The 19,977-nt window shown below is 37.4% G+C and overlaps 1 protein-coding gene across 2 annotated transcripts in view; it reads right to left on the bottom strand.

Moving 5' to 3' along the window:
• Positions 1-19,977, bottom strand: part of ADGB (androglobin) — a 181,504-nt gene that overhangs the window by 49,565 nt on the left and 111,962 nt on the right. For both annotated transcript variants that reach the window (XM_088840947.1, XM_088840948.1), the window contains 7 exons: positions 15,417-15,552; positions 14,651-14,788; positions 12,841-12,934; positions 9,423-9,557; positions 8,538-8,691; positions 4,543-4,730; positions 170-354 (listed from right to left, as the gene is read on the bottom strand). In XM_088840947.1, coding sequence (XP_088697073.1) covers positions 170-354; positions 4,543-4,730; positions 8,538-8,691; positions 9,423-9,557; positions 12,841-12,934; positions 14,651-14,788; positions 15,417-15,552 — 1,030 coding nt within the window. The remainder of the gene's footprint in view (positions 1-169; positions 355-4,542; positions 4,731-8,537; positions 8,692-9,422; positions 9,558-12,840; positions 12,935-14,650; positions 14,789-15,416; positions 15,553-19,977) is intronic.

Below are 19,977 nucleotides of genomic sequence, written 5' to 3'. Positions count from 1 at the left end.
CTCTTCATGGATTAATGTCATGCACAAATGCAATAGTTTTCTAAAAATACTATGGTATCAAATTTTACCGATTTTACTTGCTATTTTATCTTAAAACATTTTAACCATCAGTTACATAAATATCTGTTTAAGAATCTATATATAACCAATTTTAAAAGCCACAACTTACACTGGGAGCTCAAGGCTTTCTCATTCCCCAAAAAGTTAATTGCTGGTATGATAGCTTGACCCTTCCCAGTGGAGCTCACGATAACTTCTTCATTTTCTAAGATCTGTAGCTTGATGAATACATCTGGTTTGGATGTGCGTACGTGTATTGTAACAGGATGTGGCAAGGCAACTTTAACTGAATACCTGTAAAGAAAAACTCATCTTTATCAACAGTCTTTTCTTCAAATCACTAAGAAAATTGTATCATTTACTGATATGATAATCTACAAGTAAACCTACTTTATACAGTCAGTTAAAATCCTGGAAATGTTTTTTAGACATTTTAGTCTTTTTAGACTTTGGCAAAAGATCCCAGTATGCTTGGGTAAAATGAAATTACGTATGAGGTGTTTATTACTATCACATCCCAGGCAGAGATATGTAACATTTTATTTAGATATGATGTGCACTCACTGATAAATTTTGATAGATTGCAAACTACTGCCACATCGCACCTTTCCATCAACCCCTCCTCTCCAGGGGAACAAAGAGCACAGCTGGCAGTAGCTTTCAAAACTTCACTATCAAGTGTTTCTTTAAGCCCCCAAAATAGAATTCAAAAGTAGTACTTGTCACCTGTGCTCTCACCCTTTAACGATGCCGGTTGGGAACCTCTTGGAAAAAGAATGAAACTATGCAGTCTAATTCCTTCCTAACTCTGTCCCTTAATGCAGTCTAAGATCTCTAGTCTTTTTATTGGGGTTCTTTCCCACTTTAGGTGAATCCTTGCAAATGCTCAGGATTCTACTCAGTTTCTACGAATTTGCTTTTCTATCTTCTTTCTTCTGTATCTTAAGTTTCCTCACTTTACTACTTCTTGATTTTGGCTTTTGTACCTTTGGAGGTCTCACCTGTTTAAAAACAGATCAAAACAAGACAAAAACCAAACTGAAAAATATCTTCAATCAACCCTGTTGTTCAGCCTCAGCTCTATTTTCCTCCCCAGCTTACAGTCTAAGGAGAGTTGTCAACTCTACTGTCTCAGCTCATCACCTTCTAGTCACTCACAACACCCCACTCTGCCCCCATCAAGGTGCTAAACTTGCTCTTGCCATGGTTTCAAGCAGCTTGTCACTACCCTAGAGAAATCTCAGTTCTCATCTTCCTTGATCTTCAGGGGAATTTGACAGGGTTGAATCAACCCTCATTTCTTCTTTCTTCAAAAAACTTTCCCCATGGGCATAACAATTTTTGTACCTCCTATTTCAGGGGTGTTTTTTATAGACTTCTCTCACATTGACATTCCCATAAATATCAGAGAATCTTAATATTCTGTCCAGGATCTGACTCTTTTTGTACAAACTTTTCCAGCCACTTCAATGGGTAGAACTAATCATTTTCAAATCCATGCTTCCAGCCCAGTGCCCCTATGCAATATCTCTCAGACATTTCACTGGCCTAACAAGTTTAACATGTAAAAAATGAATTAATCGTCTTTTTGTTGCCCAACCAGCAAATAGAGTCCTCTTCCTGAAATCTCTGTTTAAATAAACAACACTTACTCTCCAACAGTTTCCCAAGTCAAACCATAATCAACCAAGATTGTCCATTTCACTTCCTTGATATCTTAAAATCCTTTATTTTCCCTCTCGATTCACTGTCACTATTTGTTATAGGTTAAATTGTTTCCTCTCAAAAACCTGCTGGAGTCCGAAATCCTAGCACCTCACCATGCCCCCATTCTTGGAGATATTATCTCCCAGAAATCATCAAGTTAAAATGAGGACCTTATGAAAAGGAGAAATCTGGAAAGAGACACAGGGAGAATGGTGCATGAAGAGGAATACAAAGACTAGGGTTATAAATCTACAAGCCAAAGAATGCCAATGACCAGCAACCTCTAGAAGACAGAGCATGGGGTATTTTCTCCCTCACAGCCATCAGCAGGAATCAATTCAGCTGACGCTTCGATCTCCCAAATTTCAATGAAAGGAAATCACGTATTTAATCACGTGTGTTAGAAAGGTAACTATTCCAGTAGTAAAGGAGTGATGTGTAATGAATAGGGGCTTCCCTGGTGACTCATATGGTAAAGAATCTGCCTGCAATGTGGGAGACCAAGCTTTGATCCCTGGATCAGGAATATCTCCTAGAGAAGGGCATGGCTGTGCACCCCAACATTCTTGCCTGGAGAATTCCATGGACAGAGGAGCCTGGAGGGCTACAGTCCATGATGATCACAAAGAGCTGGACACAACTGAGCGACTAACACACATGTAGTGAATAAGGTGATAGAGAAAGAGAGAGAGAAATAGAAAATATAAAGAAAAAGAGTGAATATAATGGAGAAGTCTATTCCAGAAACACAGCGCTTCTGTAGATAAAATATAATGAGACTATGCAGTAGTGGAGGACACTGAGAATAAAGAGGAAGGCACAAAGATGAGAGTGTGTGGGAATTAAAACCAAAAGCTCTGATAAATGAAAGAGAGTGGAGTCCATGATGAGGACTACTTATCTATGTATTCTGAGGGAGATATGAGAATATATAGATAAGTATGAAAAGAAGGATGAGTTGAGAGATAAGGAGAAGTCTACACAAGAGAAACTGAAAGAGGAGAGTGAAAAAGTTGTCTTAAAACTAAACAATCGGAAAACTAAGATCATGGCATTTGATCCCATCACTTCATGGGAAATAGATGGGGAAACAGGGGAAATAGTGGCTGACTTTATTTTTGGGGGCCTCCAAAATCACTGCAGATGCTGACTGCAGCCATGAAATTAAAAGACATTTACTCCTTGGAAGGAAAGTTATGACCAACCTAGATAGCATATTAAAAAGCAGAGACATTACTTTGTCAACAAAGGTCCGTCTAGTCAAGGCTATGGTTTTTCCAGTGGTCATGTATGGATGTGAGAATTGGACTATAAAGAAAGCTGAGCACTGAAGAACTGATGCTTTTGAACTGTGGTATTGGACAAGACTCTTGAGAGTCCCTTGGACTGCAAGGAGATCCAAGCAGTCCATCCTAAAGGAGATCAGTCCTGGGTGTTCATTGGAAGGACTGATGTTGAAGCTGAAACTCCAATACTTTGGCTACCTGATGTGAAGAGCTGACTCACTGGAAAAGACCCTGATGCTGGGAAAGATTAAGGGCAGGAGGAGATGGGGATGACAGAGGATGAGATGGTTGGATGGCATCACTGACTCAGTGGACATGAATTTGGATAAACTCTGGGAGTTGGTGATGGACAGGGAGGCCTGGCGTGCTGTGGTTCATGGGGTTGCAAAGAGTTGGACATGACTGAGCGACTGAACTGAACTGAACTGAATACAAGAGAAGCATTAGAGATGGAACAGAATAAGGAGAGAGTAAAAAGAAGGAAGAGTGTTATGAAGAATGTTTAATGAAAGCCAAATAGGATATATAAAGAGCCTCTTGAGAAAGGTGAAAGAGGAGAGTGAAAAAGTTGACTTAAAACTCAACATTCTCATGGCAAATAGATAGGGAACAATGGAAACAGTGAGAATTTATTTTCTTGGACTCCCAAATCACTGGAGATGGTGACTGCAGCCATGAAATTAAAAGATGCTTGCTCCTTGAAAGAAAAGCTATGACAAACCTAGACAGCATATTAAAAAGCACAGACATTACTTTGTCATATAGGTCTGTATAGTCAAAGCTATGGTTTTTCCAGTAGTCATGTATGGATGTGAAAGTTGGACCATGAAGAGGGCTGAGCACTGAAAAGTTGATGCTTTTGATGTGGTGTTGGAGAAGACTCTTGAGAATCACTTGGACTGCAAGGAGATCAAACAAGTTAATCCTAAAGGAAATCAATCCTGAATATTCATAGTAAGGACTGATGCTGGAGCTGAAGCTTCAATACTTTGGCCACCTGATGCGAAGAGCTGACTCATTAGAAAAGACCCTGATGCTGGGAAAGATTGAAGCCAGAGAGGAGAAGGGGATGACAGAGGGAGAGATGGTTGTATGGTATTACCGACATGGATGATGATGGACATGAGCTCAAACTCAATGGACGTGAGTTTGAGCAAGCTCTGGGAGTTGGTAATGAACGGGGAAGCCTGGCAAGCTGCAGTCCATGGGGTTGTGAAGAGTCGGACATGACTGAGCGACTGAACAACAAAAATGGGATGAGGACTAAGAAACCACACGTGCAACATAAGCTGGATCTTAAATAACATTTATACAATCATACTGCTCTCTGTTTTCAAAAGAGTATAAAATTGAAGTTCAAAATTAGGATTTTACAAAAAAATTATTATTGGTAATATCACTATTTAAATAAAATATTTAAATTTAAAGTCAACTATTTAATACAAGGTATTAATATTTTAAAGGAATGCATTTCCTTTCTGTTACATACCTGAATATAATTTTCTTATCATTGGGTATGTAATAATCTCTGATTTCCTTTATGGCAAAGGTATTACATGGAGTGTCTCGAGACAGGCACGGGAGTGGATGATAAGAACCAATGAGGCGCAGTTTCCATCGTGAGGATGATACATACATGTCACCAGTATATGCTTCAGCCACGAATGTATAGCCTTTCTACAACAAAGAAGAATTACACTGAAGTAAGTAATATTGTTACTAGTTTTCAAAGATACGATGTATGGTTTCACTAGGGTTGGTAGAATAGTGGTGAGCATAGCTGCCTTCCAATATATGGGTGGTGGCTTGGTGATGGACAGGGAGGCCTGGCATGCTGTGATTCACGGGGTCGCAAAGAGTCGGACACGACTGAGTGACTGAACTGAACTGAACTGAACTGAAGTCGCTTCAGTTGTGTCCGTCTCTGCAATCCTATGGGACTGTAGCCCTCCAGGCTCCTCTGTCTAAGGGATTCTTCAGGCAAGAATACTGGAATGGATTGCCATACCCTCCTCCAGGGTATCTTCCTGACCCAGGGATTGAACCCATGTCTCTGATATCTTCTGCATTGGCAGGAGGGATCTTTATTATTAGCGCCACCTGGGAGGCCCTTTCCTATATATGGTTTCACAGTACTAAAATGCTTTATCTTAATATACATAAAAATCTTCAAATCTCTTGATAAGTGACAAATCACTTAGTATTATGTTTTGAAATCCCTCTTAAAAACTTCCATCTTACATGTTTTTGGAGAAAATGGAACACTCATATTTCTGTTTGTATGTTTCCCTAGCCATTAAAAATGTTTAACTGTGGTAGATGATTACTACATTTCCTTCTAATTCTTCTAATGCTACCTAAGACAAGTTATTATTTTTTTTATCATTGCCTGCTGGATTAGCCCAATAGCTTCCTATTTGATTTTCTTGTCTTTTCAGAATCACCTTTCTAAATATGAGATGAAAAAAGCAGAAGAGTTTATGGAAATATAGTTCCCTTGGTATAACAAGTGGCAAGTAAAGCTATTGAATTAGCAGAGGTCTGGTTCCATGGAGCCTAGTTGTGAGCCTGGAGATGAGCTCTTTAAGTTGGAGAAAAGAAGCAATTAAGGAACCTGGGAAAGTGACAACACACAGAAGTTCAAAGCAGTTCTGAGTTTATAATTCCAGACATTTCTGACAAGGCAGGAAAATACAGATTTTGTATTCCAGTTGCTCTCTGATGCAGAGAAAACTCTGATGTGTTTATGGTGGTTTAGTTGCTAAGTTGTATCTGACTCTTTGCAACCCCATGGACTGTAGCCCACCAGATTCCTCCATCCATGGGATTCTCCAGGCAAGAATACTGGAGTAGGTTGTCATTTCCTTCTCCAGGGGATCTTCCCGACCCAGGAATCAAACCCGGGTCTCCTATATTGCAGGCAGATTCTTTACCGACTGAGCTACGAGGGAAGCTGATGTTTTTAGATTTCCAGAAACAAAAATTAGACACACACAAGACAGAATGAATTCATAACACCCCAATAAATGTATCAGGATAGCAACTAAAATCCCAATACCTCTAATGAGCTCAGAATTGCAACACCTATAAAGACTTTTGATATTATGTTTGGGGAAAGTAGAAAAGGGAGATAAATCATGTACACTAAAATATTTTTACCTGCAATGATTTATTGCTGCTTTTATTATTTGAGCTTGTGGGACTAATGTATTAAAGAAGTCAAACAAAATTACACGACTCATTTCATGTTTGTCTAGACTCAGAGAACAATTTTGAGAGAGAATAAAAGATTTATAAAATGGTAGGATAGATATATTGAAAAGTGATAACCTAAAGCTAAACTAGTGATAGGATTTTAAGAGAGAACCTGGCAAGGAAACCAGAATTGAGAGAAACACATGTACTCCAATGTTCATTGCAGCACTGTTTATAATAGCAAGGACATGGAAGCAACCTAGATGTCCATCTGCAGACGAATGGATAAGAAAGCTTTGGTACATATACACAATGGAGTATTATTCAGCCATCAAAAAGAATACATTTGAATCAGTTCTAATGAGGTGGATGAAACTGGAGCCTATTATACAGAGTGAAGTAAGCCAGAAAGAAAAACACCAATACAGTATCCTAATGCATATATATGGAATTTAGAAAGATGGCAACCTTAACCCTGTATACGAGACAGCAAAAGAGACACAGGTGTATAGAGCAGTCTTTGAGACTCTGTGGGAGAGGGTGAGGGTGGGATGATTTGGGAGAATGGCATTGAAACATGTATATTATCATATGTGAAATGAATCACCAGTCCAGGTTTGATGCATGTTACAGGATGCTCGGGGCTGGTGCACAGGGATGACCCGGAAGGAGGATATTGGGAGGAGGGAGGTGGGAGGGGGGTTCAAGAAGGGGAACACATGTACACCTGGGACGGATTCATATCAATGTATGGCAAAACCAACCAATATAATATTGTTAAGTAATTAGCCTCCAATAAAAAATTTTTTAAAAAGTGTCAAAAAAAGATCGTAAAAAAATAAATAAATAAAGGCTCTCAAGACTCTGGAATAAAAGTGTAACATAACAGAGTACCAAGTGCTGAGAAGCCACACAGATTAAGTACTTCAAATCACAGGTTATGGTCTTTGAAAAATTATGAAAATAAATGTCAAATTATTCTGAAGGATTGACTGTGTAACCAGATTGTTTTTAAACTTAGACCCTAGTTCTATGGATATACATCAGAAAAAGTTGACCTAAAATAGGTTACATATGTGTCAAATGCCTTTGCAAGTGCCAGAATGCTATGGCAATCGTAGACTAAAAACAATGGGGCAATGATTATCCTTTAGGTGGGTTGGAAGTTTTTTTCAAGGCTGTTCTGTTCAAGGCAGTACTGGGAACTACATTGTAGAAGAGCTTAGTAATTTAGAGAAACATTTGAAGACCAAGAATCGTGATGAAAGGAAAACCATACCACAAAAAGGATGACAGAAGCTATTCTGCTATTCATACAGCTCTATACTTTCCTCCACCTTCTCTCTATTTTGTTCTAAAAAAAAACACAAGATGAGAGGGTAGAAGACAGGAAATATTTGAGAGAGGGAATGGCTATGTTTGTTGCAATCCCAAATTTACAATTTAGAAATAATATTTAAATGGAGATAGCGTGTTCTCCTGAATAATGACTCAAAGGCGTCATTTAAAGCTACCCCCAAAATTTAAGTTTACTCAAGGAAGGGAGGTTTACAGTGGAGCCACTAAGCAAAAGCTAAACCAAACACAAAGTATGCTACATGTGAATAAGAATCCGAGTCTTGTGTGGTTCTAACTAAATACCCAACTAAAGATCTCTAGCAAAAGTAGGTATCAATGACTAACATGATTGGTATTAGTATACTTATCTGGTGAAGTAAAGAGCTCATCTCTAGAATTTAATGACATCTGTGAACTTAGTAGAATCTCCCTTTGAATGAAATCATCTTTTTCTTATGGATCTTTGAGACCTTTGATTTCCAATTACAAATGTAAGAAATTTTTATATTCAAAAGGAAATCTAGGCCAAATTTGGTGAATGGCTGTATAAACACTATCTTCAAACTTATTTAGGAATCAAATAAAAAACCCAGTGGGAAACTGAGACAACCTGATAATGATTAGGTTTCGGGATAAGACTAAATATGCTCTTTACCTCCATTTTCATTTTAAGGGTTTGTATGATTTTATAATTTTAATAATGGGGCTTTCTAACATTTTCCTTTTGTCATATTTTCTTTGGCGAAAAGATAAGAAGGGGACTAAAAGGCAAATGTTCTGGCACTCACATTAAGTACATATTGCTGTCAAATACAAAAAACTTCTCTGCAGAAAGACCAGGACCTAATTATGGACTGAAAAACACATCTGTTCTACCTTCTGCTGGAAACTCTCAGGGTGCTGGCTTCTCCCTGCTATTCTATCAAATGAGGAGAATCAATTTAAACCTACCTTATTCTTGGTATAAAGATAAGGCACCACTTTTTGGAACACTTTTGGCACTTGTTCCATTGTGTCATTGTTAACAATGTGGAGCATACAGACTGGAAGTGTAGTATATACTTTGGGAACCAAAATCATATCTTGAGGAACCAAAAATGTTTCTCTGTAATTACAAAAGAGTGAAGTTTCCCTTGGCATGAATCATAAAGAAAGTTTGAAATTAGGTTTGAATCCAAGAAATAAAAAATAAGTTTAAAGTTGCAAATAACTTAAAGGTACACATATTGTTTTCCTTTAGAATTCTAATTAATACATTATTTTCTCATGCAAATGCTAACCTTTTAAGAAATCCTATCTATAAATAATTTGTGACTCTAACATGCTATTGCTTGGAAATTAAATAATTTATTTCTATACTAAAAGCATATGAGTTTATTATATTATGTGTGCATGCTTAGTTGCTCAGTCATGTCCAGCTCTTGAGACCTCATGGACTGTAGCCCACCAGGCTCCTCTATTCATGGAATTTTTCAGGCAAGAATACTGGAGTGGGTTGCCATTTCCTCCTCCAGGGAATATTCCTGGCCCAGGGATTGAACCTGCATTTCCTGTACCTCCTGCATTGCAGGTGTATTCTTTACCTGCTAAACCATTGGAGAAGCCACATTCATCAAAAGATCTAATAGTTAACTTCATATTCTTCATATTTTGTTTAATGAAACATGGATAAAATTTCTATAATAGCTCATTTATGCATATCAGATATAGAAGGAATTTTAACTAAGTTCCAAAAGCAAGTTAAACTTTTACTACTATCACAAATAAAACTCTCTATATATGAATACTTTATACCACTTAGGGGAGATGTTATTTGCTAGTATATGATAGCCTCACCTGAAAACTATAAACCAAGTATTTGGTGGCTGGTCTGGGTAAGTCACAGTATAGTCAGTAAAAGCAATCTTAGTTTCTTCATCTTGATAGCATGGATAAGATTCCATAGATTTGCACTTGCTTTTAAACATAAGTCTGAAAAGGTAAAAATAATTTAAGTACCAATGACAAAAGCAGTTTTTGAAATAAATTCTATTTATAAAAAAAGAACCAAAAAAAAAAAACCCATCATAAAATATTGCAGTCCACTGTTGGATGGATTGAGTACTTCATCAAATGAAGGCTCATTGTGTGTGGCTCAAAGGCAGAGGTGACCATTTCAGGTCAACCATGATGTCTCTCGAAAGTGCCCAAAGTTATCTGAAGTTCTTAGTTGAAGGAGACCCCAATTCATGACTCTGGGAGTAATCAAAATTTACAGACGGGAAATCAGCACCAAAGATCAAGCTATAAGGGTGAGAAAATTAGAAGCAGGAAAACTAGCAATAAAATTGAGTAGGAGCCACTGAAAGTCTGGGGATTTGATGTAGAGAATAAATAATAGAATGTAGTTTACAGTGAGGAATTGATTTGCAAAAAAAAAGATTTAAAAATAAACCCTGAAAGCAAAGGCCATGAACAAGGGGAGAATGCCAGAGTTTTCCTTGTACATGATTTCTAGTGCAACTAGGTTTCTCCATGATTGCCCTGGTGGAAGGCTGTGATATATTCCAGAACACAATGGAAATGGTCAGAGAGATCCTGGGTCCTGTAGCTCCCATCCAGCCAGGAACCAGAACCAGCCTCAGTAGCACTAGGAGTCTCAGGTCTTTTGTATAATGTTGGGTATTATCTGGGACAGAAGCTATAATGGTCATAGACATTGGTTCTCTGTGGAGGTCTAGACAGAGCGAGAATTGCTCTTGGCTCCCAGATGGTGGATGGCTTGATTGTACTGTCAGTGGGAAGCAAAGCCATAGAGATCCACAGGGAGGACAGGATTTACCTGCTCTTTCTGATCACTGGTCTTTGGTAGTGGAAGGAAAATGATAGCGATATATTTGCACACCCGTGTCCTTAGTTGTGTCCACTCTTTGAGACCCTTTGGAACGTAGCTTGCCAGGATCCTCTGTCTATGGGGTTTTCTAGACAAGAATACTGGAGTGGGTTGCCATGCCCTCCTCCAGGGGATCTTCCTGACCAAGAGATTGAACCCGCATCGCCTGTGTCTCCGGCATTGCAGGTGGATTCTTTACTCCCTGAGCCATCAGCGAAGTATTAAAAAGCTTTTAAAAATAATTACAAAAACACAGACCAGGTTGGTTATATCTTCCGGTTCATGTGGCATTTTATTGGTACTTTTTATATACACAACCATATTGCCTGTAAATGGTGGTTTTATTTCTTTGCTTCAAATTCTACTGACACTTATATTGCTTTATTACCTTTTTGGCCTTTTCAGAATTTCAGGATTACCTTGAATAGAAGTGCTTGGGCAGGCATCTTTGTCTCATTCCCCAACTCAAGGAAAAGCTTTCAAACTTTCACCACTAATTATGTTTACAGTAATTTAAAAAATATACTAGGTACCATAACATATTAAGGAAAATCTTCTCCAAACTTAGTTAGCTACAAATTTTTAAATTTTGAATTTGTGTTTCTTTTTTTCAAATTTTTTTTCTGAACTTATCCGAAGGACCAGATGATTTGTTCCTTTTCCCTGTTAATGTGCTGAATTAATGCATTTCCTAATGTTAAACGACTCTTGTATGCCTCAGAGTGGGAAACCCACTTAATTAAAAGATATTATCTTTTTATATCATTCCAATTTTGAATTGCTACATTTTTTCATCCAATTTCAAGAGGGTGACTGGTTTGCAATTTCAGTTTTTTGTTTTGTTTTGTTTTTTTAACTATGTTTGCTGAGATTTTAAAATTAAGGTTTTGAGTTGGTAAATGTTTCCTCTTCTTTTCTGTTCTCTAGAAGATGTGTAATATTAATCTTATTTCTTAAATTCACTAGTTGATCCATTTAGCACATTGCTAGAGAATATATTAGGCATCCTTGCCTTATTAGCATTTCATCTAGATTATTACTTTCACTGTTTCTGCAGTGATGCCAGAACCTTAGAACTCTGTAGTTCCATTTACCCAATTTCTGCATTTTGCATTGCTAAGGTTAAGATTTTACTCCTACATGTAACTATTAGTCTAATTGTCCTTTGAAAATAATATGTCTTATTTTTCTGGTAACTTTGAAGGTTTTTCTTCTGGCCTTTGGTTTTTAGCAGTTTGACTATGATGAGTCTAGGTATGGTTTCCTTTGCGTCCTTCCTGCACAGACTCTGCATGCAGTCTCTTGAACATACAAGTTGATGTATTTTATCAGTTTTAGAAATTTATCAGCTATTATATTTTTATATTCTGGTACTATAATGATATAAATACTGGACTTTCTAAGCATGTCCTACATTTTCCTTAGTTCTTTCCTTATTTTCCACTATTTTTCTATTGACCTATCTCCCAGTTCACTAATCTCTTCCTCTATTCTGACTGATAGGCTGTAAACTAAAACATCTTAAATTTCAGTTGTTAGAAATTGTATTTATGTAATCTCCATTTAACTGTGCTTTAAAATTAATCTAAACTTTTAGTCTATTTTCTCTTTATTTCTTTATTTTCTTGAGCATTTCCATAATAGTTACTATTATAGATTTGGTCTGCTAGCTCCTACATCAAAATGGTCTGCTTCTTTTATATATTTGTTGTTGTTCAGTTGTTAAATCGTGTCTAACTCTTTACAACCCCATGGACTGCAGTGTGCCAGGCTTCCCTGTCCTTCACTATCTCCCTGAGTTTGTTCAAACTCATGTTCATTGAGTCAGTGATGCCATCCAATCATCTTATCCTCTGTCGCCCCCTTCTCCTCCTGCCCTCAGTCCTTCCTAGCATCATATTCATTCCAAGAAGATTTGTGGTTAAAATGCAGTTTTCCTAAGGCCCAATTTACCTCACACTTGTCCCTGTCTCTAGAGTGCTGTTCACCAGGGATTTCAAGTGATGGCTTTCACTGTTGAAGCCCGGCATGCTACAGTCCATGGGGTTGCCAAAGAGTAGGACACAGATTAGCAACTGGATATTAAAAACAACAATAGTCTCCCCTAGCAGGTCCTAAACTTTTAACTTTTGTCTCCTGAGCACCAAAAGACTTCAAGAAACTCTGTTTTGTTTCTCAGAGTTTTCCTGCTTAGAATATTAGATAAGTGCAGTGAAGACAAATAAGTAGTAAGTGGGGAAGTTCAGAAGCAATGGTATGTTTCTAGCTGCAGTGATTAGGGAAAAACCCTACGAATATGGTGGCATTTGAACTGGAACTTGGAGGATACCAAGATACTGCAATAAAAAAATAAAAAAAATAAACATCATTACACTACTTTACCTTAAGAGAGAAATTGCATACTGTTCCATATTCTGTTCCAACACAGCCCAAACTTTCTGCAGAGTATCTGCAACAATGGCATTTTCCTTTGTATCTAAAAATAACAATATTAAAAACTGTAAGGTGCCTGAAAAATCATCTTGTTCTAAGCCCTCCTTTTACAGGTGAAGCACTTGAAATGCACAAGTAAGGTGATATCCAGAGTCAGAAGCTTTACTAGCAATAAAACCATGTTTAAAATACAAAGCTATGAACCTCTAGCTGAGAGTTCTGATCATCATTTTATGCTGTTTCCCTTCAACTCTAGTTAAAAAATCATAAAATGCTTTTTGATCTAATTGAATATACTCATCAAAGAGTTTATAACAAAAGATCACTTATCACAGCAAAAAGAAGTCCTTATGAACGCTCTTGTATCAGAAACTAAAATCCATCCATTTTTTTCCCTAAAGAACAGTGGCTAATGGGATCTCACTGAAGCTTAACCTAAAGCATAATCCACAAAAGGCTTAAGAGGAGATGATCTGACAAAAAAATGTGAATCCATCGTAAGCGTCTCAAATTTAACATGTCAGAAACTGACTTTTTTTTCTAATTATCTTAATTTCTTCATAGAACTTACTGGTATCTGAAATCATTATCTTAATATATTTAGTTTCCATTGCATGCCTGGGACCACTATAACACAAGATTCATCAGAGCATAAACCTTGGAAGTTTTACTAATCTCTGTAAGGCCAGAACATAGTTGAGTGAGAACATAAATACTATTAAAAAGCTGCTCATTTTTGTCTTTATGAAGAGAAAAAATTATTATATGAATATACTTTTTATAGTACATATGGACAAACAACAGGGATATTTTTCTATCACAAAATGATGCAATGCCGTTTGTTTAACATTTATGGATTTACAGTTTTTACTGCTTTGGTGAATTTTGATATTTCTCATTAAATATTTCAGAGATACTTTTAAAGAATTCTATGGGAAGCAAAACTTCTTCCATAAAAATGTTAAAATTTGCAGAATGAAAATAATTGAATATAATTTTTTGCCTCTTCAGTGTTTTATTTTGGGCTGATAAAACAGATCTTTTCACAAAATAGTTTCATACACAAAAATATATTGATTTGACAAATATAATAACACACTTTGAATGCATTTTATGCTTTCTAAGTGTATGATACCATGGACATACGTGGAAACGTCATTTAATTCATTCATGCATTCACTTTGAAAAATGGCCTAGAACTGTAAAATTATCTATGACTTAGCTGAAGCTGACTGCTGTGCATTCCGCTAGGCACTGGGGATGAATGGAAAAAGGCCAGTTTCTTGTTTTTAAAGAACTCACAAAAGATTGGGAAAATTGCTGTATGCTCAGTCTGTGTCAGACACAGACTAAAGCCACACTGCATTAAACTGCAGGAACAAGAGTTTGAGCATACCTACCTGTACCCTGAACTCAAGAAATTTCAATATTTATAGAATTAAAAACAATTAGTTGAATGAACCTAAAATACTTTTTGTTAGCATGTAAACAGATATTCATCTTTATTTATGCAAGGGCTTCCCTGGTGGCTCAGATGGTAAGGAATCCTCCTGCAACGCAGGAGATTTGGGTTCAATCCATGGGTTGGGAAGATCCACTGGAGAAGGGAATGACTACCCACTCCAGTATTAAGGCCTCCATGGACAGAGGAGCCTGGCAGCCTACATTCCATGGGGTTGCAAAGAGTCAGACACGACTGAATGACTTTCACTTCATTTATTTATGCAAGTTCATTTTATAAATGATTGAAAGAGTATACCTGGTGTTCTCGCTTTCATAAGCAATCTGACATATGTTCCTCTCCACATGGCTTGAATTTTAATTGCTGCTGCTACTTCCTCTGGAGAATACTCTTTATCACTTGTTGGCACACTGTACTTAACATCTACCCATTCCGCTAGAAAGAGAAAAACAAACTTTGGACTGAAAGTTAATCTAATCTCTACTTCAGTTTTCACTGCCTTTAACTTTTAAGGCCATCTGATGTGTCAAGTGCCACAATGATAGATTTGTTCTTATACTTAACATTGCCTTCTGCAGGTGGTTCTTCTTTAGAATATAAACATTCTGGAGAAGGGAAACACTAAATATTGACACTTTAGTGAAATACTGTTAAATTCCTCCGTGAAAATAGCAGGAAAGGTCTCTTAAGGTTGAAAAAAAAAATGTTAAAATCACGGGAATAGAGCGTTGGAAAAGGAAGAAATGAGGGTTACTGAGATCAGAATATCTTCCCAGAATTCCTCAAGTTGTACTATATAGATTAGTGACTGTCTTCTTTTTAAGGTCAGGAACAAATGAAACAGATATTCTGGGCTCCCCTGGAAGTACGTGGAACAGTGGACACATGTCAGATCTTCAGAAACTTTTGAGCTTTCTCAGGGCAAATCTTGAACACTACAACTGTCAATACTGACATATTCTACTTACGCCACAAAAATTTGGGGTGCATTTTTCTCAAATTCTGTATCCTATATAAAGCTAGGAATTTCTTGGTCACGTAAACACCTAAAATTGATCACTACCTAAAGAGGCCTCTTCCAAAGAAGAATCGAGTAAATCCAAGTCCAAAACCATAGCACGGAATGCAAATTTGGTGTTGGGTGGAGGTTTTGTTATTTGAACTTTTTTCATTAAACGCCATAAAGAAATATGAAAAACCTGAAAAAGATAAAATGTATTAGTATATTTTCTAAATCAAGAAAATACTCTTACCTAGTCAAAGAGGCTCTAAAAAACTTGCTATTTCTCAGATATACACACCATCTAACAGAAGATTCTTTGAAGACTCCCTCATCTGGTAAGAGACCAAATTTATTTAACATCTTATGAATTTTAACTTAATAAGATTTAATCAACACAATGTTTATAATATACATTCAATGAAAATTAATATTAAATTAATTGAAGTGATACAGTGTAAGATAAAAAATAATGTTTTTATGCCTAAGCAACTTAAATACCAGGTTTCTCTTATTCTGAGATGCCATTTATTGTAAGATACACTATTAATTCCTGTGCTTCAAGAAAGAAAATATGTCACTCAAGATTTTTATCACTTTCTATCACTTGTGAGTATTTATTTCCTATTGAAAAATCTCTTTTAAGTTTATTTAGGCATAACTTTTTCATCATGTATCACATTTAAACACACATGAAAAAATAAAATGAACTACATATATTAAGTATTCCAAAAACATATTCATACTCAGACTCCTACTCTTGCAAATCACTTTTTGCAAGCACTTAACATGTGTGTTTTCTATACAGTTATGTCCTTTGTGTTGTCAAAAGATGCACTATTGCCTAAAGAGCCTTCTTCTTTTGTCCCTGGGTTTTTTCTCAAGCCACTGACTCTCATTCAAGAAGTATTGATGCCAATTCATTCTTTATTTCACCAAAGAGGGCTGATGGAAGGTTTCTAGACTACAACCAGAACACATATTCCTTCTTTCAAGTTCTTTTTTTCATGATTTTTATCCTGAAATGTTGACAGATTCCACATATCCAATCACACTATCGGTGATGATAACGAACCACGGCACATTTCTGCTTGTTTCAGTTCACTTCAGTTCAGTCGCTCAGTTGTGTCCGACTCTTTGCAACCCCATGAATCACAGCATGCCAGGCCTCCCTGTCCATCACCAACTCCCAGAGTTCACTCAAACTCATGTCCACTGAGTCGGTGATGCCATCCAGCCATCTCATTCTCTGTCGTCCCCTTCTCCTCCCACCCTCAATCCTTCCCAGCATCAGAGTCTTTTCCAGTGAGTCAACTTGTCGCATGAGGTGGCCAAAGTATTGGAGTTTCAGCTTTAGCATCAGCCCTTCCAATGAACACCCAGGACTGATCTCCTCTAGAGACTGGTTGGATCTCCTTGCAGTACAAGGGACTCTTAAGAGCCTTCTCCAGCACCACAGTTCAAAAGCATCAATTCTTCGACGATCAGCTTTCTTCACAGTCCAACTCTCACATCCATACATCATGACCACTGGAAAAACCATAGCCTTGACTAGATGGACCTTGGTTGGCAAAGTAATGTCTCTGCTTTTTAATATGCTGTCTAGGTTGGTCATAACTTTCCTTCCAAGGAGTAAGTGTCTTTTAATTTCATGGCTGCAATCAGCATCTGCAGTGATTTTGGAGCCCAAAAAATTAAAGTCTGACATTTCTTCCACTGTTTCCCCATCTATTTCCCACGAAGTGATGGGACCAGATGCCATGATCTTTGTTTTCTGAATGTTGAGCTTCAAGCCAACCTTTTCACTCTCCTCTCACTTTCATCAAGAGACTTTTTAATTCCTCTTCACTTTCTGCCATAAGGATGGCGTCATCTGCTTTTCTGAGGTTACTGATATTTCTCCCGGCAATCTTGATTCCAGCTTGTGCTTCTTCCAGCCCAGAATTCCTCATGATGTACTCTGCACAGAAGTTAAATAAGCAGGGTGACAATATACAACCTCGATGTACTCCTTTTCCTATTTGGAACCAGTCCGTTGTTCCATGTCCTGTTCTAACTGTTGCTTCCTGACCTGCATACAGGTTTCTCAAGAAGCAGGTCAGGTGGTCTGGTATACCCATCTCTTTAAAAATTTTCCACAGTTTATTGTGATCGACACAGTCAAAGGCTTTGGCATAGTCAACAAAGCAGAAATAGATGTTTTTCTGGAACTCTCTTGCTTTCTCCATGATCCAGCGGATGTTGGCAATTTGATCTCTGGTGCCTCTGCCTTTTCTAAAACCTGCTTGAACATCTTCTGCTTGTTTACTTGTAGCTATTTACATGTTCACAGGGAGTAAAGCACTTGATGGATTAGGTAGGGCTGAAGTGAAATGAAATGAAAGTCGCTCAGTTGTGTCCGGCTCTTTGCAACCTCATGGACTGTACAGTCCACGGAATTCTCCACACCAGAATACTGGAGTGGGCCGCTGTTCCCATCTCCAGAGGATTGTCCCAACCCAGGGATCGAACCCAGTCTCTCACACTGCAGGCAGATACTTTATCAACTGAGCCACCAGGGAAGCCCTAGGTAGGGCCCCCTGGGCACTATTTGTGGTGACTTTCACCCAATCATACCTCTCTCTCTCTCCCTGAGCTCTTAGGAAGTCATTGTGGTCTGAGGAAAATACCTTTCCCTTCAAGTACATGGTCACCCCAAATGCCAGGTGAATTTAGGATTCACTATGTGTAACAAATGGTGCCATCAAATCCTTTTACTTAAAGGCTATTTATCATTTATCTTGAGAATGTGGATGTAATGGACTCTATCTGATGAAATATACAAAAGAGAAATTTCCTTGGGTCTTTGCAATCTCTTTAGCAGATTGCCCTTGATGTGTATCACATTCTAGTTTAAGGTTTATGCAATGATTTTCTTTTTCTTCTACCTTTGGAATTTTTCTTGGTTTGAAGATTGTTCTTAATTATCTTTCCCCAACAACATCTTATGCTCAGTTAAAGTGGAATAACAGGGAAATTAAATTTCTAGTATAAATAATTTCTAATATAATTGTATCTTATATATTGTACATACTGTTTGCTTATATGAAATTAAAAATTGGCTGAGTGAAATTATTCTAGACAGAGACCATGCACCCTTCACAAAAGTTAACTCAAAATAAACAGTAGACTGAAATGTAAAATGTAAAAGTATAAAATTTCTAGAAGATAAGAGAACATCTAGATGACCTTGGGTAGGGCAGTACCTTTATGTATTCATCGCTAAAGCCATGACCCACAAGAGAAAGAATTGATAAGCTGGACTTCACTAAAATTAAAACTTCTACTCTATAACAAAAATGTCAAGAGAATGAGAAGCTTTGGCTTCTATAATGACTTCATAGACTGGGAAAAAAATATTTGCAAAAGAATACTTAAAACTCAATGATAAGAAAACAAACAACCTGATTAAAAATGGGCCAAAGACTTTAACAGACACCTCACCAAAATAGATATACAGATGGCAAATAAGCATTTCAAAAGATGTTTCACATTGTATGTCATAAGGGATATGCAAATTAAAATGACTTACCACTGTGCTTTAGAAAAGCCCAAATCTGGAACACTGACAACATCAAATTCTGATTAGAATATGGAATATCAGAAACTCTCAATCATTTTGATGGGAATGAAAAATGGTACAACCACTCTTGAAGAGTCTGATGATTTTTATAAAGCTAAACATACTCTTGTTGTATGATCCAGCAATTACACTCCTTTGTATTTACCCAAGGAAATTGAAAACGTATATCCACCCAAAAACTTGTACACAGTTGTTTACAGCCAATTCATTCATAAATGCCAAAACTTGGAACCAACAAAGATGTTCTTCAGTAAGTGAATAAATAAACTGTGCTATATCCAGACAATGGAATACTGTTCAGAACTAAGAAGAAACAGGGCTTCCCAGGTGATGCTGGTGGTAAAGAATGCTCCTGCCAATACAGGAGACATAAGAGAAGTGGGTTCAGTCCCTGGTTGGGGAAGATCCCCTGGAGGAGCAAATGGCAACCCACTCCAGTATTCTTGCCTGGAGAATCCCATGGACAGTGGAGCTTGGTGGGCTATAGTTAAAGGGTCTCAGAGTTGGATATGACTGAAGCAACTTAGCACACAAGAAGAAATGACCTATGAAGTCATGAAAAGACAGGGAGGGAATTTAAATACCTATTTCTAAGTCAAAGAAGCCAATCTGGAAAGACTACATTATGACATTTTGGAAAAGGCAAAGCTATGGAGACAATAAAGAGACCAGTGTGTGCCAGGGCTTGGGGGAGGGGAGGGATGAGTAGGCAGAACACTTAGGATTTTTAGGGCAGTGAAATTACTATGTATGATACTACAATGATAGATCTATGTCATTATACATTTGTCCAAGACCATAGAATGTGTGCCAAGAGTGAATTCTAATGCAAACTGCGGACTTTGGCTGGGCTTATCAGTTGTAAGAAATGTCCAACTCATGGGGGATGCTGGTAAGTGATGATGGAGATGAGTGTGTGAGGTAGGGGATATATGGAAGTCTCCATACCTTCTGCCCAACTTTGTGATGAACCTGCAACTACTCTAAAAATTGTCCTTAATA

The sequence above is a fragment of the Moschus berezovskii genome, chromosome 10 (assembly GCF_049115385.1).
Source record: "Moschus berezovskii isolate FMDL1 chromosome 10, NW_MosBer_1.0, whole genome shotgun sequence".
Lineage (NCBI taxonomy): Eukaryota > Metazoa > Chordata > Mammalia > Artiodactyla > Moschidae > Moschus > Moschus berezovskii.
The sequence above is the reverse complement of the archived record's forward strand: the minus strand, read 5'-3'. Positions and strand labels throughout refer to the sequence as shown.